Raw genomic sequence first — 22,677 nt, forward strand, 5'->3', positions numbered from 1 at the left:
CTTTGAAATTCAATAGTAGGTACTTTACTGGTATACGGGACACGGGTTGATAAAAGAAGGTAGCCCTTAGCGGTAGATCCTATAATATATCATAAGAATTATATAGAAGTGTACATGTAGACATATTATTTAGTATTTACGCGATTATGTCAAAATGAAAACTAGGTAGGTTTTCAGGTGCTTGACTAGCATAACTATCTGTGTACAGGAACTCGAAAGTTATGTTATGCTTGTAGCTATTTACTGTACCTTTTTTTTAAAGTCTCACGGGTGACCGGATGCCGACGTATCCGATTGGCGAATCCAATTTATTTGTCCGCGTACCTATACCTTTTATTAATATAATACGAACAAATAAATGAACTTTTTGAAACCAATTCACCATCACCAGTAGAAAGATAAATACATTATACATAATACATCCTGAATGACACAACACACAGGAAAAATAAGCAAACATTACAGTCTACAGTTTTCGTGTTTCGTGGTATTTTATCAAATTGAAATAAAATTTAATAGGGGTTTTATATATGAAGGTACATAATATAATTTTCTTCAAACTGTCATATATAGATTACCTAATTCGTAAAATTGGAAACCTATAGATAATAATAAAAGCTACCTAGTTATATCAAAGTCTCTTTTCGTCAAGAAATTTAAGAAAATATTTGTATTGTAATAAAGAACTCGGACCTATCGTCAGAATAAATTTTGTTGAATATTACAAATAAACGAAATTCATAAATTTATTTTATTATAATATAGGAGGACGCTTTGTAATATTTTACAGCGCGACACGAATCCATCCAAAGCACTGGCTTACAGAATATGTAAAAGCCACTTTTGTCTTGTGTAAGGTCAAAATATTTTCATGAAAATATCTACCTCTTTATTAGCTACGACTGTAATATCTGGGCTTGACTGGCTGACATTCGTAATATGAATAGCACTCGACAGCTTGTCCCTGGTGATAAATTAATTAACTCTTCATTTTTTGCTATTGACAGAAGAATAATAAGTGGAAATAATATCTATTCTTTCCATTATTTACTTGTGATAATTGAGTGCCATTCATCACAGATTAGGTCAAGATCAAGTAGTAACATACTTACCTACGTATATATTATACTAGCGGTCCGCCCCGGCTTCGCCCGTGGTACATATTTACGTTTTCTCTACATAAAAACCATCCTCGTACTTCAAGGAATATAATAAAAAAAGAATTATCGAAATCGGTTCAGCCGTTCTCGAGTTATGCGCTTACCAACACATTTTGCGATTCATTTTTATATATAAGATATATCTTAATAGAATTAAGACACTATAACCAAATCGATGTCTTACGTTAATTTAACTGTAATGAAGATATCCGTTCTGAAAAATAAATGCTGCAGACGCATCTCATTCTCAGGGTTTTATTTTCAAAAGTAAATAGTAATAATTCATTTAGAAATTAAAGACTTTTTAACGGATTTTAAACGCGATTTATTCATTCTATTATTTTCCCGACGTTTCGAACACTTTACAGCGAGCGTGGTCACAGTCTCCCCGTGACTCTTTCGAAAGTCTTTAATTTCTAAATGTATAATACTCGCGTAAAATCAAACATCAGAAAATAATAATTCATTTGTTTTCATTTCATTCAGACCCGGTAGTCAGTTCCGCATCCAAGATAAGATAACACAAGTCGTTTAACTTTGTTTACTCTATACTCCAATGAACTAAAGAACGAAAACATTGATTTCATTTTAATTGTGTAAATATTGTAGGTACATTTTCTTATCCTTCAGAGTTATAAACCTTGAAATAACCAACTTTTCCGCCCACAGGCCTTCTATTAATTTAACTTGATATTTTGCCAATCGTCATGTTTTTTTGAGTAGATACACATGTCATTTACAGTTTACTTTATGAAATTTAAATTTGGACAAAGCTAGTCGTCCGCTAAACGGATGAATAAAATAAATTAGTCGTCCGATTACCGGATGAATAAAATAATTTAATCGTCCGATAACATCTATTTATCTATATAGTAAGGTTATCGGGGTTTCTTTAGAGAACTGCCGCACGTATTATAGGTTTTTTGTGGGGGGAGGAGAGGGGAGGAGGGCACACGTAGGTATTTGATTTTTTTTTTTGCGCGTCGACGGAGCCCCGCTTCGCGTGGCTCCTATTTGTGTAGTTTTTTTTTTAAGAAACCTAACCTAACCTAACCTAACGGCTAACCTAACCTAAACTTGATTATTTTTTTGCGCGTCGACGGAGCCCCGCTTCGCGGGGCTCCTATTTCTGTGTAGTTTTTTTTAAGAAACCTAACCTAACCTAACGGCTAAAACCTAACCTAAACTTGATTTTTTTTTGAGCGTCGACGGAGCCCCGCTTCGCGGGGCTCCTATTTCTGTGTAGTTTTTTTTTAAGAAACCTAACCTAACCTAACGGCTAAAACCTAACCTAAACTTGATTTTTTTTTGAGCGTCGACGGAGCCCCGCTTCGCGGGGCTCCTATTTCTGTGTAGTTTTTTTTTAAGAAACCTAACCTAACCTAACCTAACGGCTAACCTAACCTAAACTTGATTTTTTTTTGCGCGTCGACGGAGCCCCGCTTCGCGGGGCTCCTATTTCTGTGTAGTTTTTTTTTAAGAAACCTAACCTAACCTTTTTTTTTTTTTTTTTTTTTTACGTTGGGAAATGCCTTTACGCATCCCCCTCGGCAGTTTTACTGTCCAAGGGGGTATGTGGGACTCGCTGCGAAGCCATACCCACTAAAACCCAACGGTGGCCGTCTATCACCCTGAGCGACGGGGGTTAACAGCCAGGCCTTGTACCCCCGCCGTCTGTGTGGCGACTGCCGCGTCATGGCGACCCTCCGAGGCCCGGGAGCGTGTAATGGGCGCCGATATTAAACAATATCGCCGTTCCATTCCGGGCCTATCCACCTTACGTCGCGGGGGATCCGGTTTCCTTGCCGCGGGCATAGCTACAGTATGCGCGTATCTACGGAAACCTCCCGCGCGTTTTTTCTCTAGCTTGTTTTATGGCTGGCGCTGGTCATATAGACGCCTGCGCCTGCCGGGTCTGCGTCGACGCAGAGGATCCGCCCCTGGGTCGTTTTCCCGGGCCCTCTCTGCGTCCTCCTTTCTCTTCATTACCGTCGCACAGAAAGTGGCGACGATCTTCCATGCGCGGTCATCGTCGGAGGAGACCATGGTCTCCACAAGAGTCTGCAGAGACAGCTGGGTGTCTGCTCCCAGCAGGCTCCGGAGGGACTCACGTTCGTCTGTCCAAGCTGGACAGTCTGCAAGGGTGTGTGAAGCCGAATCTTGTAGGCTGCTGCAATGATGGCAGGCGGGAGCCGGCTCACGGCCTATCCTGTGCAGGTAGTTGCCGAAGCACCCGTGGCCAGACAACACCTGCACCAGTCGGTAGCTGAGCGGACCCCACTGCCTGTCCACCCATTCCCTGAGTACCGGGCTGACAGCGTTCAATGTCCATGCCCCCACGCAAGACGAGTCCAGTTCCCGACGCCATCGGCGAAACACCGCGTCGCGAGCTTCTCGTTTCCATTCCAACAGCATTTCGGAGGTGAGGCCCTCGTCCTTCGCTCTTGCCTCCGCTCTTCGCCAGTAAACTTGTGAGAGGGCAGCGGCTTCAAGATGCCAAGGTGCAGTCCCGGCAATGACGCAAACCGCACCATAGGAGACGGTGCGATACGCCCTAGCCACTCTTATGGCCACCACTCGTTGTGACCGCCGCAGTACGACTGTATTGCGCGTCAGCAGCTTATCTGCCCATATTGGACACCCATACAGTGCTTGTGATCGCACAACCCCCGCGAAAAGTCGGCGACAGCCCCAGCTCGGCCCGCCAATGTTCGGCATAATGCGGCAAAGAGCCGCTGCCGTCGTGCTGAGCTTGGTGCTCAGTGCCGAAAAGTGACCCTGGAATGTCCACCGCGGATCGAGCACCAGACCTAGGTATTTCAGTCTGGGCCCAATTCGGATGGGCACCCCACTCACGACGATCTCTTCCCCTGGCGGTGGGGCCCTACGGTGGCCGTGGAAGCATATAGCCTCAGATTTTTCGAGGGCTACTTTGAGCCCGAGGCTTTTGATTCGAGCGACCACCTGTGCCACTCCTGCTGTGGCTCGAAGTCGCGCCTCCCTGAAGTCCCGGCCTGTGGACACCACTAGGGTGTCATCGGCGTAGCAGATAGTGCAGACTCCCAGCGGGAGCCCTCCTCGTAGCACGTGGTTGTATCCGATGTTCCACAGAAGAGGCCCCAATACAGAACCTTGTGGAACACCGCATGCAACACTGTGACTACCCCAGCCGTCTTGCCTTTGGAAGGCAATTTGGCGCCCGCAGAGGTATGAGCAGACAATACGGCGGAGATAAGGTGGTAGTTCGTGTCCGGCAAGGCCGTCTAAGATTTTGTCCCAGGGGAGGGTGTTAAATGCATTGGAAATATCCAAGGATATTGCCAATGCTACCCCCCCTTGGGAGACGGATCCTTCACAGATATCACGCAGCCGAGCTATCGCATCCACAGTAGAGCGCCCCCGCCTAAAACCATATTGCGCCTCGTGCAGGTCTGGTCCTATCCGCGTCAGGTGGGTCTGAATGCGACTGGAGATAATTCGCTCGAAGAGCTTGCCCGCTTCATCCAGCAGGACGATCGGACGATATGCAGATGGTGAATCCGCTGGCTTGCCGCTCTTTCTTAACAAAACAAGGCGGCCCATCTTCCAACGCTCCGGAAACCTCCCGCTCTTAAGACATTCTGTTAACAGATCACAGAAACGTTGGTCCAATCCATGTGACAACGCAAGGGACCACACTCTACCGTGCACTCCATCCGGACCCGGAGCGGTAGTCTTTCTTTTCAGACGGTCTACCGCTGCATTCAATTCCGCTGAGGACACGTCTGGAATAGTTTCATCGCAGGTCCGGTCTTCTTGATCGTTTCCGACTCGGCCCGAAAGATCAGTTACTCTAGAACTTTGACCTGGAAATAGGGTGGTAACTACCTTTTGCAGCAGCGCTGGCTCCAATGTGGCTGTCAGCGGCGGGGCCCAAGGACGCAGCTTATTCATTACCAGCCTGTAAGGGCGTCCCCAGGGATCCAAGTTAAGCGTGTCCAATAATTCCATCCAGGCTCTTTCCTTCGCGACCGCGATGGCATCTCTGAGAGCCTTTTTGGCATTCTGATAGACAGTGTATCTTTCAGTCTCCTCAGCAGTAGAGTAATCAGCGCGTCTCCTTCTTCGCCTGTATTTGGTAAACCGGCGTCTAGCAGTCACACATGCTGATCGAAGCCGCTCATGTTCCCTCGACCACCAGTAAGCTTTATTCTGTGGGAGAGGTCTTCTAAGTCTTGACATGGCGGTATCCGAAATCTGCATCATTGTCTCGGCAAACCATTCCGCTTCAGCATCTACATTTATAGCTTCGGGTTTCGGACACCACGCCCTGATTAAAGATGCTAACTCTAGTAAGTGTCCATCCAGGCTCTTAAGGGACCATCTCGGCTTCTTTTCGGCAGGTGCAAGGTTTGTGTTCCTCGTAGTACCTGTCGTAGGGAGAACCTCGAATCTGATATATTTATGATCAGATAAGGTCTCAACCTCCGACAGGACTCGCCAACCCTGAACACGGCAGGCAAGAGCGGAACTCGCGAAAGTCACGTCCACCACTGAGCCACCCTGCATGCGCACACATGTGTTTTCGGTGCCTTGGTTGAGTGGAACCAAATTTTGAGCAGCGAGCCATTCTACGAGAATATCTCCACGGGCATCCGAAGCCGCAGAACCCCACGTCACGGATTTAGCGTTAAAGTCCCCAGCAACGATGATTTGGTGAGGGCGTCCCCATTGAATCAGGGAGCCCACTTCTCCCAAAAACGCTTCAAACTCAGGAAGAGTTTTATTCGGTGAGAAGTATGTTCCGATGACAACCGTGTCGATGAGCCTAACAGCCACGCATCCATGACCCTTCATGTGTGCGCGAAATGGGGGTGCACCTTCTGCTTGTGTCACCACTATAGCAGCCACTTCGTCCAGATCTCCAATCCAGTTATCCCGCCCACTGGGGATAGCGTAGGGTTCTGATAATATTCCAAGATGTATAGACCACTGTGCCAGGCTCTGGATCAATAAGTCCTGAGCCCTGGCACAGTGGTTGAGGTTGGATTGCAGAAACCGTAGGGCCATGTTACGCTGTAACGATTTCTACAGTCTCCATATCTGCTCCTTCTGCCTGGGAGCCCGCAGTTGGTTTATTGGGTCTTCTTTTAGGCGCCTTGTCAGCTGAGCAGCCGCTGCCGCCCAGACGATGGTCCGCCTTCCTGCCTGCAGCCACACATACTATGCAGTTCGGCTTAGCAGTACAGTTTGCGGCTTTATGGTCCGGCTGTCCGCAGCGGTAGCACAGCCGACTACGATCGCATTCCGCAGCGCAACGGTTAGCAACGTGACCAACTTCGAGGCAGCGAAAGCAGCGCAGCTCCCGTGGCTTTAGAACACTTACTCGCGCTGCAACCCATCCAACGAGGAATCGCGTCTCAGTGACTTTTTTAGCCGCTGTTATCGGGCAGTTTACCCACGCTGCGTACAGTCCGGTTTTGTCCTGTTGAATTTGGCTTATCCTAATCTGTTCGGCCGAGCATTCACCCTTTACAGCTATGGCTTCCTTCAGGTCGTTTGCTGTAATAGACGCGTCTAGGCCTGACACGCGTAGATCCGCCATTTTAACAGGCCTAGATACTTTTATGTTTTGGTCCTTAAAGATGTTCTTCAGTTTGACCGACAGCAAGTCAGCCTTATCGCTACTGCCAGGTCCAGCAATCTGTATAACAGTGGCTCCCGTGACCGCCTGGCGAAATTTCACACATTCAATTCCGGCCTCTTTCAGGTCAACTTTGGATCTCGCTTCTTTGATAACCGATGCGTACGTAACACCGCTGGCCTGGGCCTCAGCTGGGATTGTCAGCACGACTGCTGCGGACCTTGGAGCCCTTAGCCTTGGTTTGGCTGGTTGAGACGCCTTACCCGATTCCACCGTGTGCCTAGCGAATTTGGCCTGTTGAGCTTTGTTCGCGCTCGCCCTGCCCTTCTTTGCTACAACTGACCATCCTTCACCAGAAGAGGTGGCTGTAGGCATAGTGGGCGACTCCACATCACGGCCTGTGGGAGCCACGACTGCGGGGGAGAGAGTAGGCGCAGGTTCTTCTATCCGTATTTCATTATCCTTTTTCGTTGAACCCTTTCCCTTTTTCTTCTTGTTCTTGTCTCCTTTCTTTTTTCCATCGACTTCTTTGTTTTTTGTCACATCCTGGGTAATTTTGGATACAGTTTTGGTTGCCCTTAATTTTGGTCTCGTATCCTCTGAAACTTCAGGACGACTCTCCTGTCGTTTACCAGCAACCTGGTTTCCCCCCCTATCCGCCGCATTAGAGAGGCAGAGTTGCGATTGCGTACTTGGTTGAGGCTGCAAGCTCTTAAGCCGCGCATCGATAAGCTCTTCTAGTTGGCGAATCATTCTAGATTCGAAATCCCGTGACAACTCCGTCGTTTGTTCAGACGCAACCGGGCCCCGATGCATGAGCAGTCGCATTTCTCGCATCTCGCTTTGGAGAAGGTCTAGCCTTATGCGCAAACGCTCATTTTCTGCACGAAGCGCACTTGTTTCGTCAGTTAACGTCCTAAAAGCAAGGGAATCGGCATCTTCTCTAATTGCTCTAGCAGCATTTCTTAGATCGGCTACATAGGTGGTCTTTAGGCGATTGGACGCTTTGGCGATCTGTTCTACGGTCGCCAGGTTAACTTCGATCCTTTTCCGTAAGTCTTCAGTTGGACCTAACCTAACCTAACCTAACCTAACCTAAAGGCTAACCTAACCTAAACCTAACCTAACGAATTAAGGGCGAATATCTCGGCCATTTTTGATTTTAGAGAAAAGTTGTTCCTATAAAACATGCTTATATTAGCGTAATCTTTACGATAAAACAATAATAAATAGGTGTTATAATGACACCAACTCCATCAAAAATTTTCTGTCCTGCGCCCCCTTTGCTTTAGTCCAACCCAACTAGCTTTAGTGTTAAAAGGTTATCTATTAATCCGAATAATCGGACGATTAAATTATTTTATTCATCCGGTAATCGGACGATTAAATTATTTTATTCATCCGGTAATCGGACGACTAATTTATTTTATTCATCCGTTTAGCGGACGACTAGACACTTCGTTTAAATTTTTTCCATGTGTTGATTGGAAGGTTAGCCTTGTTATTGATTGGAAGGTTATTTTCTTATGTAATCCATACTAATATTATAAATGCGAAAGTAACTCTGTCTGTCTGTCTGTTACTCAATCACGCCTAAACTACTGAACCAATTTTCATGAAATTTGGCATGGAGATATTTTGATACCCGAGAAAGGACATAGGCTACTTTTTATCCCGGGAAAATGACGCAATCCCGAAAATCCCACGGGAATGGGAACTATGCGGGTTTTTCTTTGACTGCGCGGGCGAAGCCGCGGGCGGAAAACTAGTATTTTATAAAACTTAATTATTTTCCTCTTTTTAATTTCGTACACGTGTTCAAGGTGAAAAATTTTTAATCTCGAAACTCTTTAGCTCTCTTTTTTATGCTGCGTGTTTTGACAGAATAAAAAAGCAATAATTGTCATCAAAATGTTTAGATAATTTTACCAAAATACTGTGTACTCTTCAAAAATGTAGGTTCAATGTGACCAGCAATAAACATAAGAGAAATGTGGTTGAATCCTAATGGTTGGTAAACTTGGAAAGACAAGGAGCAAAGATTGCTCCTGTCGTATTGGACGGATATGTTCAGCTTGCATGCATAAAACTGTTGTAAGGTAATTGTGTCCTTTTACTGCATCCAAACTTGTAACTTATTACTAATTTATTATAATTGTCATTTTGCAGACCTCAAATTTCAGTAGAAAAACCGAGAAACCTTCCAGTGCCTATAACCATTTCGTATTACAACCCATCTGATCCAAATAATCCAAAACAAAAAGAAACAGTTGTTAATTTTCTACCGAAATCGATGAGATGGAGATCGAGCAGGAAAGTCTATGAACCGCCTCCATCAAAGAGATTAACTCCAATTTGTAGATGGTACCGACGTCGTCGCGCTCTAAATAAATTAGCGAAAGAACACGAAAAAGAATTAGCAGCTATAGAGAAAAGGAAACAAAAGGAATTTGAAGAAGAACGTTTGAATGATTTCATACGATGGGAACAACTTAAGATTAAAAAGACGCATTATATACCACCTCCAAAGCCTATCGAGTCTTTGCAGTATATTCCACCACCCACGCCTATCGTTCCTGTTAGAAAATTTTCCTTGCCCAAGCCGAGAGAGAGAGTATTTTACATCAAAGAAACTCCTAAAGAACCTGTAAAGAAGTACAAAGCGCCAAAAAATGTTAAACCTATGAAAAAATGCAAAGCATCAAAGGCTGTTACGGTCAGAAAATAGTGAGTATGATATTATTTTATTGTCAAACACTAAATTGTTATATAGTAACTTTGTTAAGGTATAGTATGTAGTATACCTTGTAAAAATACCTTGGAAAAATACGTCAAAAGTGAACCCAAATCCTCACGGATGATTATTATTATTGTTCTTTGATACAGATTCAAAAATAATGCTTTTTAAATGATTATTTAGAAATGTAATAAACAATTAAATTGCCTTCAATATAATTTTATCTTGTATAACCTTTGTTACTATTTTACCCCCTATTTTAACCCTTTATTACTATCTTTGTAGCAATTGTTATACATACATATTATATGGTAAATATTTATTGTTTGCTTTTTTGTTTCCAGCAACCACAGACAATCGATAACGAACAAATTCGTCAATTGCTGCTACAGAATCTGTTGTCAATTTTACTGCTACCTTACTTGTATTATATTTATAATATTCTCAGTTATTTGCCTTGTATAGAGTTTATTGCAAGACTTAAAAAATATATTTCAATGTTGTTTAAATAAAACAAAGGTGTGATATAATATTCGTAAATTGTATTTATTTTACAATATTATAATTATAATGAACACATTATTTACAAAACGTAAACAATATCATTTAACATAGAAATTATAAAAATAACATATTATTTGAAGTTTAGGCACTTGGATTTAAACATGACATAGGACGAAATTGTTAACGTTAACATTTGAGGTAAATATTATATAATTGGACATTAAATACCAGAATCCTCTTGGTTAAAGAGTAAAGAAGGAAGATAATTCACATATGGATGATGTAAGTATGAAGTTACTTTAAAAATTTGGTCAAGAAAGGAATTTAAGATCTTACAGAATAACGTACATTAACATGTAAGTGAGTAGTTATTGGTACAAAACTAAAATAAATCGCAACGGTAATGAAATAAAACTTAAATAACGGCATCGCACGTGTAATTTTTTTCTTCTTTACATGATTAATCGCATGCTATCTCGCTCGCACTTATCACATATTATTGCTGCCATTTAATGTTTTTTTTATCGTCACGTAACAGATTTTAATAAATATTTTACTCAATATTTTTTTCTACAAGTCTGTCTCACGCAATTCGAAATGTTGATTCAAGTTCTCCTTTTCAATTATAGCTTTTTTACTTTCGGTACTGGCATCTATAATATCTCCGCACCTCTTTCTATTTGGACTTAACTCTATGACATTCAAATTCTTCAACGGCGATCTCAATCCTTGCGAAATATTTGAATCAACTGCCAAATTACTAATCGATGACGTCAGATCCGATGGTATATTCCCATCGAGGCAATACATCAATGAGTCAGTCAGTACTTCGTCATCCGATTTATTTAAAATCGATAAATCGATTGGATTCGCTGTTAAAACGGATCTGCTTAATAAGTAGTCTTTAAAAGGTTGAGATAATGTCTGTTCAATATTCTTTTCGTCGCATAACGTAGTATTTAATTCGATGCGATTCCGTTTCTCTTGAGTATTATAAACATATTTCGATGCATCACATAATAGCTGACTAGTGTCTGAAGGCAGGGACTTCGTATCAAACTGTTTTTTGGGTAGAGATGTACTTGCTGAAATTGATCTGAAAATGAAAATTTTTATTTTCTTACCATAAAAAGATTCAACATAATCTTTTTTTTTATTCGTAACTTATTTACATCCTTATTTCTACCCTATCCCCATTTGTTTTTGTTTCGACAACCATGAGAGTATGAAATTTACATAAATACCTGCTAAATACCTGATTCACTGCTTTCCCCTTTATATTATTTTATATTATTTCAAGGACTTGAAATGACTATCTTATGTGGATATTTAAATTCGTCGTTTCTAACCATCAGGTGACCTGTTTGTTCATTTGCTGCCCTATTTTATAAAAAATTACTGATTTATTATAACTTTTCTCTTAAAAGTGTTTCATTGATTAATTTTTATCTGTTTAATTTAATTAATGTTGTTCGTAAAGGTATATATCAATGCAAATCTATACTGAATAACCACATCATGTTATTCTTAAAACATAAATGGTATAATTATTATAATATAATTAAGCCGTGCCCGAAGTGACCCATAACAATTAAATGTTCATGATAATGAAAATGGTTATGCGCAATTTGATGACGACTCATTATTTATGTAATTGCACATAAATGTGGAAAAATTATGTTTATAATATGAGCTTTTTATTTCAGTTTATACTTTACAAGCTGATAGCCGCGGCTTCGCCCGCGTGACTAAAAGAAATTAAAAAGTAGCGTACCACTAGCTTCCTAAATATCTCGAGACACAAAAATCATACCATAAAATCACTCCGTTGCAACGTGAAAGAGACAAATACATTTTCGCATTTATAATAATATTAAAAACATAATACAATAATTAACTTTTGAGTAGGAAGGATTAGGATTATTACCTGTCGCATGAATATGAAGACCTCGTCATATCGTCGTCAGATGAGACAAAATCACTATCATTCTTTGGAGATAGGGATTGATAAATATCCGACTTGTCTGAATCCTTCGTTTCCAGTACACTTTGGGTTTCTGGTAAACTATCTCGCTGCTCCGATGTTATTATTAACGGTTTCCGAGATCGCGGCGTCATTATTGATTCCTGAGGTATAAACAAAATATTTCAATATTTTAATCTCTAAAGATTGTTGAGATTGATTTAACTTGAATTATGGGTCATAATCATAAATATTTATTAGGTATGTGAATGTGCGCGTATCTGTTCTGTTCTGTTACATACATAACAGCGTATCTTAACACACATTCAATTTTAATCAAAGAAGTTCTTAAACAAAAAGGTTCTTCAAGAACAAAGAAAAACAAATAGACATTTTCCTGCTAATAATGGACTAATTAAATAAGATGACTTGATTGAAATTTGAACTTTTGGAAGATTTTTAATGAATTAATGAATTAATGTCATGTAATGGAATGAAAACACGATTAATTAACACAACATGCACAAGTCATGCGAAGCACAAACCTGCATAGCTTTCGACAGCTTTTGCGTCGACTTCGTTATGGGTGACATCGAGGCTCTCCTAAAGTTGATAGTATACGGCGTCGCACAATCCTCGTCTAAAACAACTTCAGGCATCCCAGGAGTACTCGTCAAATAATTCATTTTGAACTCTAAATCTACGTCATAAACGTTACTTTTCTTTGGCGTGTCATCTGGTGTACATAAATCTGTGTCCGACGCGGTATCCTGATCCTCAAAGCACGAAACGCAAGACGTCGGCGTGCTACGTATATTCATGCGTTTTTGATACTTTTTATTTTGCTGCGACACTACTTTCGATCTGAACAGTCTTGATCCTCGTTTTTTGGTATTTTTTGGCGTTTCGTCGTTTGAGTCTAGAGCGCTTAAATTAGGCTCAGAAACAAATTTAGGACTCATTTTCCTGGATTTGTTTAGCGCACCCTCGGAAAGCGTGCTTTCATTGCTGGCGTCGGAATCGTAATCGTCGTCCAATGATTCTGAACTTGCCATTTTATGGGCCAAGTTCTTGAGTACGATGTTTTTGTGCGAAACATCTTTACCATCATCAGAGAACTTAAATTTGCCTTTAGACTTCTGGAAATAAGCATGCGTTTAGCACGGGTTTGAAAATTAGGAAGGTAAAATAGTAAACAAACCAACAGAATGGAGACAAGACAAACACAAAAATGAATAAATGATTTCGTTAGTTATATTAATGTTAATTTAGAACAGATATAGACATGTCTGAATTATTTTTTATGAGTCCCACTCGCACTTGGCTAGTTTTATTGAATATCATACATGTCTAAACCTGTGACATGAATACTGTTATAACAAATAAGCGTCGCATTATGCAAGCAACTAGCAAAAAAACATACCTCTTCAACTGTATGTATAGCAGAAGTAGATCCTTTCTTTGGTGTTTTGTTAAGTAACCCTTTATTGAAAATGTGCCTTTTTATTGAATCTCCGAAACTTCTTGAACCAGCAACTTTACCTGTCCTTTGTATTTGTATGGGTGTGCCTGAAACATTAGATTTATTTCCATCATAAAACATGAAAATAGCCATGTAAAAATCTTGTACAATCTTTTTACATAAGTACGCAACAAATTGAAAATACAAACAAATAAATAAATAATCATTTACTCTATTCCATCACCACAGTGAGAACTTATTTATTGTAAACATAATATTTGAGGGTACAATTGTAATAAAAATAAGTATTTATTACCTATAATTATAAATTAATAATTATATAACCTAAAAGAAAATACTTCAGCTAGGAGTTCAAGAAAAAAAATAAAAAATACAATCATACCATATCCATTTTGTCTGTTAAAATGTTTAACGAGTCGTCGTTTATGATGCGAGTCAGGCAAGGCTTGTATGTGCGCATATAATTGTGCCAAGGCGGTATCCGTGGGATTTGTTTCGTTTTCAACGCGTGTTCTATTACGGTCCACGAATGTGTATACTGTGTTCGCTGCTGTCCTGAAAATTGTAAAATTATATGATTTAATAAAGATATTGATTTAGTTTGATAAAAGTAAAGCATAAAAGTAACTTATAACGTATATCTTCTTATATATAAAAATGAATCGCAAAATGTGTTGGTAAGCGCATAACTCGAGAACGGCTGAACCGATTTCGATAATTCTTTTTTTATTATATTCCTGGAAGTACGAGGATAGTTCTTATGTAGAGAAAACGTAAACAAGTACCACGGGCGAAGCCGGGGCGGGCCGCTAGTACCTAATACATTTGATTATTAAGAAATTTAGATTAATACAAATTACATTTTTACACATTAAATTATTACACATTACATTATAATAATATATTATTACACAATTAACATTATACACATTTGATTCTTACCTATCCGTAATACTCTCATCCAAGTCCACATCAGGTGACATGATCCGTTTCCGTTCCCGCAACGCGAAATACGCACTTGCGTCGGTCGCGAGTTGCGCGGGCGCTTCGAACAGACGACACGAATGACGTATCATGAAGCTTATAACTGGTGATAGAGCTATTGAATCTGCGTGAAAGTTTTCCGGCGATAGCTGAAATGGATATAGTATAACATTTTCAATCTACTTCGAAAAAGGCAGGAGGTCCACAATTCGATTTTTTAATACCTTTTATTTTGTTTTTTACCTGAAAAGTCAAACATACTTGTGTGATCAGGCACTAGTAATACAATATTGTACATCTACATACAAAATAAATGTGTTAATGAAGAAACAGGGGCAATTAAATCATACTAATGCAATTTGCAAAACACCTATAATACAAGTGTTGTTAGTGATACTGGATAGTGGATTCCAGTTTCCACTAAACATATAAGCTGATTTTTGAAGTGAAACTTCTTTATCGGGGTTGGAAAAAAATTTAGTGTAACATTTTATCATTACGCGTGACATTATTCCGTTACGCGCCATCTTTTTCTTATCCCTACCACGCGTGATTCGATGTATTTCTGTAAAGTTGCAAATAGTAAATTATTTTTTGAAAAATAAGGTCATAAAGAAGTTTCACTTCTTACGTGTGTACACTAGTAAACGCACACATTTTTTTTTCCTTGCACAGACATAACAGAAACACCTGTATGACATACTCCTAAAATTGCCTTTAGATTTTTTGGAATTGAAAAATAAGAGAAGAATATTTCAAATAAACCAACCACTGCATAAATCAACAAATTTTTATTTTCTAGTGTTAGATTTTACGCGAGTATTAAAGTGTTCGAAACATCGGGAAAATAATATAACGAATAAATCGCGTTAAAAATCTTCAATTTCTAAATCAACAAATTTGTGTTTTCACAAGTTTTTATGGCATATCACCTTTCTTGGACACAAAAGATGTGGTGTAAACATGGTAGCAAGAGTGTCTGGTGACATTCTATTGCTTGCTTCATTATCAGCCACAAGCCGCAGTAGACTCAATAGCCTTTCAAGGAAACTCCTGTGTGACGGCGTCAATAGTAAGAGTAGTAACTGTAATGCAGTTAGTAGTTTTGTTTCTGATGACTCAGCATTAGGGGGGTATTGAGCTGAAAACAATAATAATATTCATTTAAGGTTTTGATACACATAATTGCTAGAATCAAATTAAAGTTATAAAGTATTTAAACTATTTTACAATCTTCAGTCTTATAAGTTATGCTGGTGATTAGTTTGCAGCTAGTTTCACTTAAATTTTCGTTAAAAATAAATTCCAAAAATAAATCAGTATTCAATAAATACCCTTATATCCACCTACTTATATTAAATTTAATTAAAGCTTAAAAGTTTTTATTTTAAAATGATTTTAAAATAAAATTTATGAATTTAATTAGAACTAAGTGATTAGAGCTTGACACTATTTTTAAGTGATAACCACCTGTATGTTTAATTCATTAGATATCTTTTAACAAATTATTTACATAAGACATCTTTGATTTATATCATGATTCTTTAACAAACCTGCTAAAGTACAATAAGTTTGATAATACTGGTCCATCAGTAACGGTTGTGGCAGCTCAGCAAGAAAGCCCTTTAACACAGATGCACAGTCATGAACCGAGAATTTGCTTTCATCCAGACCAAGGTTTGATCCTGTGTGTAGTAACTGCCTCAATTCTTGTTGACGACTCAGTGAACCAGTTCGCCGGAATATTCCTTCTTGAGTTACATCTATAAGAAGAAAAATACATAAAGATAATAGGTTCATTCTTATGACTAAGTACTTATAAAAAGTTCTTAAGTTTCAACAACTCAGTTCCCAGGCAATATATCAAATATAATCTTACTAAAACTACTTTATTTTGAATTGTATGATTATATACTCACTATCAGATTTTGATAAAAAATCTATAAGCTCATTTAGTCTAGCTATCCCTTCTTCGGTAATAGAGTTTGCTTCTGCATTATTTTTGGTAGTATTAGTATTACTTTGACTAGTATTTGTGGCAGCATTCTTTGACTTCTTATGGAAATTCCATCGAAATTGTTTTGGCTTATCTGTCGAGCAATCGACGCTACAAAGAGAGAATTATTTAATTTCACTTTAACTATTCATTTCTATAAAAATATGTTAATTTTGTAAGATACATACTCGTCTGTGTTGATATCAACAACGAATGATAAATGCATGCGCACTAATGTAAAAAACTGTTCCAGATTCTCCTGGCGTAGTCGTTCTATGAGTTTTATCTCTGATGTACTCATCCTAAATGATATTATGCACAAAAAACTAAATAATATTAAAAAAAAGTCTGAAGTAAAAATAACTTTTTATATCACATGTTATTTCACTTTATTTAGACCCTATTACTTTTTATAAGTTAGATCAACACTTTATAATCATTTTCAAAGCAGTACATGAATACGTTTTAATTAAATTATGATAGAAAATAGAAACTATAGAAATCATCCAAGTGGAGAGCCTGCATTGTTTTCAAATGTCAATTGTCACAACGGTCGTCGGCGGACGGTGGTAGGAAATCAGTGTTGCCATTGACAAGTGGGATTCTATGAGTGAAATAAAAATATTTTCCATAATTTATTCGCAGGTGGAACTATTATTAATAAGTATTTTATTGTATTGTTTTTATAAAAATGAAACACCAGGAAAGGAAAACTGTGTAATTAAATTAAAATTTTATAACCCAGGTTTTTAGGCTGCATTTTCACAATCGTCGGAAAAGCGTGGGGATCTACTACAGCGATTGACGACCACCCGAACACACATATTTATTCGTCTAAGCAGAAACCTACATTATTCCAGAGTGATTAACATTAGTGAGATATTATAATAAAGGATACGCTACTATAAATGTTAAAAAAAACTGAATGTTTGTATCGTCATATACACAGGTCGTTTAAAATCGTCAACATAATATTATGATACCTAATATTTTATTTATTTGTTAGACTTCAGTGAATTAACTCAAAAAAATCAATACCTAGCTACAACAAAAGAATGATTTCGTAGTTAAATGCGCATGTTTTACTGTATGCGATTATTATTCTTTAGTACTCAATGTCCAAAGCCAAATGAGTAATGTTATAAAAGTACCAAATTATAGATGTGATGCTATCGATACTGTAACTTAATATATTGTTCTATTACCTACCTAGTATTGTAGATGTAGATCATAAATTAAAGAAAAAATAACTCAAAATGAAATTCTGATGTACATGCAAAGCAAGTAGCAACCAGGAAACATGTTTAGTTATAAAAAACGTTGTAATTGTCTTGTTTGATGTGATAGGTGGTGGAAATTTTAACATCCATAACATAGAATCTATACTAATATTATAAAGCTGAGAAGTTTGTTTGTTTGTTTGAACACGCTTATCTCAAGAACTACTTACTAGTCAGATTTGAAAAATTCTTTCGGTGTGAGATAGCCCATTCATTAAGGAAGGCATTGGGATAGGCTCATGCCAACCAACAGGAGCGGAGCTAGGCGGGTGAAACCGCGGAGCGCAGCAAGTGGAAAATATATGTTATTTAGAGGCAATTTCAACATGAACATCAAAACCAGCCTTAAAATAAATTTGGGTATAAAAGAAACAAGACTTACTAACTTATTCAAAATCAATTTATACATAATATACTTAATTAATTTATATTAATACAAGTTTATAATTAGATCATGTCATCATGTCCCAAGTCTGCTAGTAAGTTGAGTCCTCGTTCTTTCAATGCCTTAGATAGGAGCTTTTGCTGTTCAATTTTTGCATCTTGTTCTCTCCGTTGTGCATCCAGAATATCATCAACAGATACTTCTGTGAGTGGTAAATTGTCTTCCTTATCTTTATCCTATAATAAAGATATTTAAAATATAACACATGTATCATTAATAATTACTTAACTTTAAAATTTATTTACAAAGTATTTAATAAAAGTTTACTAACAATTTCTCCTAAAAGCACCACATTTTCACCTCTCACAATAAAGATTCCTCTAGGTATGTCACCATACTCCTTGCCGACATGAATTCGCTCAATAGTTTTATGCAGCACTAAATTAGCGAATTGATCCACACAGCGCAAGTATCCAATTAATGTCCTTCCATCTCTCAGCAACACCATTAGTTTCTCTTAATAAACATGTTATTTTCATTAATAAAAGTTTGTAGTTAAATATAAAAACAAATAAGTGTAAAATAAAACATACTGTCCAATTCATCAAGCAAATGAGCAGTACCGGCCAAGGGGTTTAAGTTATTAGCCATTCTATGTTATTAATAATATACCGTTGAAATTGTATTATAAATAATAAAATTATTTTCTTAAATTCTCAAAATGTGTTGATTTCGTTTGTTAGCCGATCCAAACGTCAAATTTCAATAAGAATCATCAAATGTCAATTCTTTGGCTCCGAACTGTCATTTGTCAATATCATCAAAACCACATCAAAACTCATGTAGGTACAATAACAATACCTATTATTTAAATCTTGTCCAACGTAATAATTACAGAATAATATTTAAAGTAGGGTAAATCCATAAATTTTCTTAATTAAATATAAAATTGTACAAGCTGAGTCGAGATATGAATACAATATTTTAAAGGGCAATACAGAAGTATTTTTCTAACAGGCAGCACTTCTTTCCTTTCCTTCAAAAGTTGGTATTTTTGTGCTTTTTTTGTTTGAACTGTAAAATAATATTATATTTCAAAAAAAATACAACACAGTATTAAATTTAGCTCACAATTGTGTGATCAAATGAAATGTGCATTTAATATAATTAAAATAAAACAATATTTGCATTGTAAATCACCATGGAACAAGACGATGAGATAAAATCGGGTTGCTTATTATTTCCACCAGCCGGGGGAAATGTTTTTAGCAAATTTCCGAAAAAGGTTTGTTTATATAAATATTTTACATACTTTCTTTTAGTTTTCAATTATATTTTTAGTTTTTATGATCCTGTAACAAACACGCGGTGAAGTACAGTTATGACAGTATGCTTTCTAATGACTCAGTCCTACAGACTGGATATACGACAACAATAAAATACGAATAAAGCAGGAGCCACGGTGTTTAATGTATTGGTTATTTTTGAAACTTTTGTTTGCCCCGTGATATCGGGAAATGGGAATTTATCATTTATTAATTCATATCTGAATATACTGCTGGTATAACTATGTATTTGAATACATTATTCTGTACTCTTTATAAACTTAAATTGTTTCAGCCTTTAAACATTTTTATCTTATTTAATCATTATAATTTTTCAGAAAAATTGGCAACAAAAATACTGCATATTATTCAATGCAAGTAAACAGGGCATTGAACGGCTGGAAATATATGATAATAAAGATGAGGTGACTACTGGTGCTATACCCAAAATCATAACTCTAGAAAATTGTATTAAAATAACACATACTAGTCCAAACACCATTACCATTTTTACTAAGTCCCTCACACAACAAATATGCGCTCCATCTGAAGCAGAAACCTTAGAATGGGTGACAGCCCTACAATCTGTCGCATTCAGAGGCAGGTCATCTAGTCCAATTAGTTGTGATGAAGATAATGACCTCTACTGCTCATCAGGCGAAGGAGTATTTTCTGTAAAGTTATGTGCATCAGAAGCTTCAACAAGATGCGGATTAGAATCTATAAGATATTTGCTTCTGCTCACAGCAACAGCCATTGAATTGAGGGATGCTAATGATAATAAATTATATGCAACTTGGCCATATAGGTATATAAGACGCTATGGTTATAGACAGGGTAAATTTACATTTGAAGCGGGAAGAAAATGTGACACAGGTGAAGGAATTTTTCACTTAGAGCATCCAAATCAATCAGAAATATTCAAGTGTTTGTCATTAAAGATGAAGACAATGAAGCAGATGATTGGAAATGATAATTTACATAGTCCTGAACATTCCGAGTTTAATATTCAACCCAGCATTAATTTGTTTCCTGGTTCACGGAGTCCATTAGTAGCGGCTAGGCCCGATGATCTAAATTTGAGTTCTCTTTCATTTAAAAGTGCTTCAGTTACCAGTCAACAGACTTCAAGCACAGATAGAGACACAGCTCCACTTTTAATGCCAAAACCAGCTCTCAAACCCAAACCTCAGAAACCTCCACGTAAAATTATTAATGTTCCAAAAGTGAAAGATATTACAAGTTCAACAGATGAGAGCATTGATTTTGGAAGATATAGAAAGCTTGATAATTATGAACCCATAGAGCAAATTAAGAAAGAAAGTCCATTAGTGCCATATGACAAAGTGGAAGTGAGAAGTGAAGCTTGGAAAACATTAGGTATAGATGATCCTGATCATACAGAATTTACACCAAACTTAGGTGATAGTCCAAACTGCATGAAGCTGATATCAAGGTCTCAAGATAATTTAAACACATCTGGGCCAGAATCGTCAAGGATTATTTTATTACCGAGCCCTGTTGTTGACCCAGAAGATGAAAATTATGATAGATTACAATACTTTGGGTCGACAAGCAAACTCAATAAGTCCTCAAGGTACAAAAAAATTGAAGCGAGACCTACAACATTGGCCTTAAATGATTCCAAAAACAAAGATACTTGGAATGACTATGATGAAGTTGAAAATGTTATGCAAACAGCTAGATTAGCAGATGATTCACATCTAGGCTACGGTATGATCCGGAAACCAAACACACCAGGCCCTCAAGTGCCTACAGCTGCACAAGCTCAAGTACTTCAAAACCAAGTTGGCTTGGAAGATGTGACACATAATAATTGCAATGGAACTGACTATGCTATTGTTAGCCGCGCTAAACGAGTATAACAGAGATTAGATGGTTGAGACTGAAAATACAATGAATTTTAGTTGATTGGATTAATTTTTAATCATTTTTTTTTTTCAGAGAAAATGTCACAAAACAAAAAAAATATGTGAAAATTTCACATAATATGGTGGCATTTGAACTGATACACTTTAGCTGTTTGTATGCAATGCACTTTTTATTTGAAACAATTTTTATTAGGCGGCAATGAAGTGTTTTCATACATTTTTTATGATAATTTTGAATGATATGCTTGGATATTTTCTTAGTATTGAATTGAATGAATTTATAAATATTATTCATTGTGATATAAAATTCCATCTATAAAATATTTATATTTTGTCTAAGAGATTTATTTGGAATCTGCAATTTAAAATTGAAGACTGTTCAAGCATTCCTTGTAGAATACTTACATATAATGTAATTTTAGATTAATTTTTAAGTATTGTTTATTGTTTTATCGAATTTTTCATGTAACTATGTGATTTCTCAGTGCCTTGTATTTCTAGTATTATTATCTGATAGTTCAGATCTGATTTAATTTAATTATAAGATACTGTTTTACCTTTTTTATGGTGATTTTTATAACTTTACAACATATTAATTAATGTAAGTATTTTTTTAAAAGGAAATTATATGAAACAGTTATTTAGATTTCATATTATGGAAAGTTAGAGCCAGCGCGCACGAGCAACTTTGTCTCCGCAACTATTTTGTCTCTCCCATCAATTTGTATGGGGAGTTGCGTCGCTACATGCGTGCACTTTCATACTAGCCCATGGGTGGAGAGACAAAATAGTTGCGGAGACAAAGTTGCTCGTGCGCGCACTGTCTTAGTGTTAACAATAAAATATGAACTAAGATTTATACATTTAGTAATTCTAAACGTTTATTTTTTATGTTTGATTACCATCTGGTGCCAATATAAAGTACAATAATTAACTTGGTGCTATTTTATAAAATAAGCACAATTATATAACCTTTAGTACATAATCATTGTTTACAGTAAGATTTGCCATATGAAACATATTAAGGAATATGATTAAGTATTAAATAAATTTTCCAATTGACAATAATAAATATAAATTTGCAAAGATACTTTGTTTTATTTTCTCATTTTTACTATAGTATTAACTTCCGCCTGCGGCTTCGCCCGCGTGGTGTTTTGATAAAAGGTAGCCTATGTTCTTTCTCAGGGTCCAAAGATTGTCTGTGCCAAATTTCATCAAAATCGGTTGAGAGATTTAAGCGGGAAAGCATAACAGACAGACTTATGATACTTTCGCATTTATAATATTATAGTAGAGATAAGCATTCACTCATGTGTAACTGGTGTAACACCTATATAACTGT

General features: G+C 37.4%; 4 protein-coding genes across 6 annotated transcripts; 2 read left to right on the forward strand and 2 right to left on the reverse strand.

The window, feature by feature from the left end:
- The first annotated feature begins 8,790 nt into the window (after positions 1–8,790).
- LOC149902788 (uncharacterized) lies at positions 8,791–9,985 on the forward strand. Its single transcript, XM_090109219.1, has 3 exons — positions 8,791–8,882; positions 8,953–9,510; positions 9,865–9,985. Exons 1-3 carry the CDS (start codon positions 8,791–8,793, stop codon positions 9,983–9,985), a joined length of 771 nt encoding a protein of 256 aa, XP_089965345.1.
- Positions 9,986–10,042: 57 nt separating this feature from the next.
- Positions 10,043–16,984, reverse strand: RhoGAP54D (Rho GTPase activating protein at 54D). Of its 3 annotated transcripts, none has more exons than XR_016457474.1 (11): positions 16,639–16,984; positions 16,374–16,561; positions 16,008–16,217; positions 15,387–15,595; positions 14,413–14,603; positions 13,853–14,025; positions 13,411–13,556; positions 12,533–13,126; positions 11,952–12,151; positions 11,269–11,404; positions 10,991–11,120 (listed from the first exon to the last, which is right to left on the reverse strand). XR_016457474.1 is itself a non-coding variant. In XM_090109507.1 (11 exons), the coding sequence occupies exons 1-10, from the start codon at positions 16,749–16,751 to the stop codon at positions 11,320–11,322; spliced, it is 2,109 nt and encodes a 702-aa protein (XP_089965633.1). In that variant the 5' UTR covers positions 16,752–16,984; the 3' UTR covers positions 10,991–11,120; positions 11,280–11,319. The 3 variants fall into 3 exon arrangements, 2 of the variants coding, with proteins under 2 accessions (XP_089965632.1, XP_089965633.1); XM_090109507.1 differs by having other exon boundaries at positions 11,280–11,404; XM_090109506.1 differs by lacking the exon at positions 11,269–11,404 and having other exon boundaries at positions 10,043–11,120.
- Positions 16,985–18,112: 1,128 nt separating this feature from the next.
- Positions 18,113–18,876, reverse strand: LSm1 (U6 snRNA-associated Sm-like protein LSm1). The gene is made up of 3 exons (XM_090109476.1): positions 18,709–18,876; positions 18,447–18,631; positions 18,113–18,351 (listed from the first exon to the last, which is right to left on the reverse strand). The coding sequence occupies exons 1-3, from the start codon at positions 18,764–18,766 to the stop codon at positions 18,178–18,180; spliced, it is 417 nt and encodes a 138-aa protein (XP_089965602.1). The 5' UTR covers positions 18,767–18,876; the 3' UTR covers positions 18,113–18,177.
- A 275-nt stretch (positions 18,877–19,151) lies between these two features.
- Dok (docking protein homolog) lies at positions 19,152–22,418 on the forward strand. The gene is made up of 2 exons (XM_090109531.1): positions 19,152–19,400; positions 19,779–22,418. Exons 1-2 carry the CDS (start codon positions 19,317–19,319, stop codon positions 21,324–21,326), a joined length of 1,632 nt encoding a protein of 543 aa, XP_089965657.1. The 5' UTR covers positions 19,152–19,316; the 3' UTR covers positions 21,327–22,418.
- Positions 22,419–22,677: the final 259 nt, after the last annotated feature.

The sequence above is a fragment of the Colias eurytheme genome, chromosome 14 (genome assembly GCF_061535395.1).
Source record: "Colias eurytheme isolate Ceu_HAF_F1 chromosome 14, ilColEury1 Martin Lab GWU primary, whole genome shotgun sequence".
Classification (NCBI taxonomy): domain Eukaryota; kingdom Metazoa; phylum Arthropoda; class Insecta; order Lepidoptera; family Pieridae; genus Colias; species Colias eurytheme.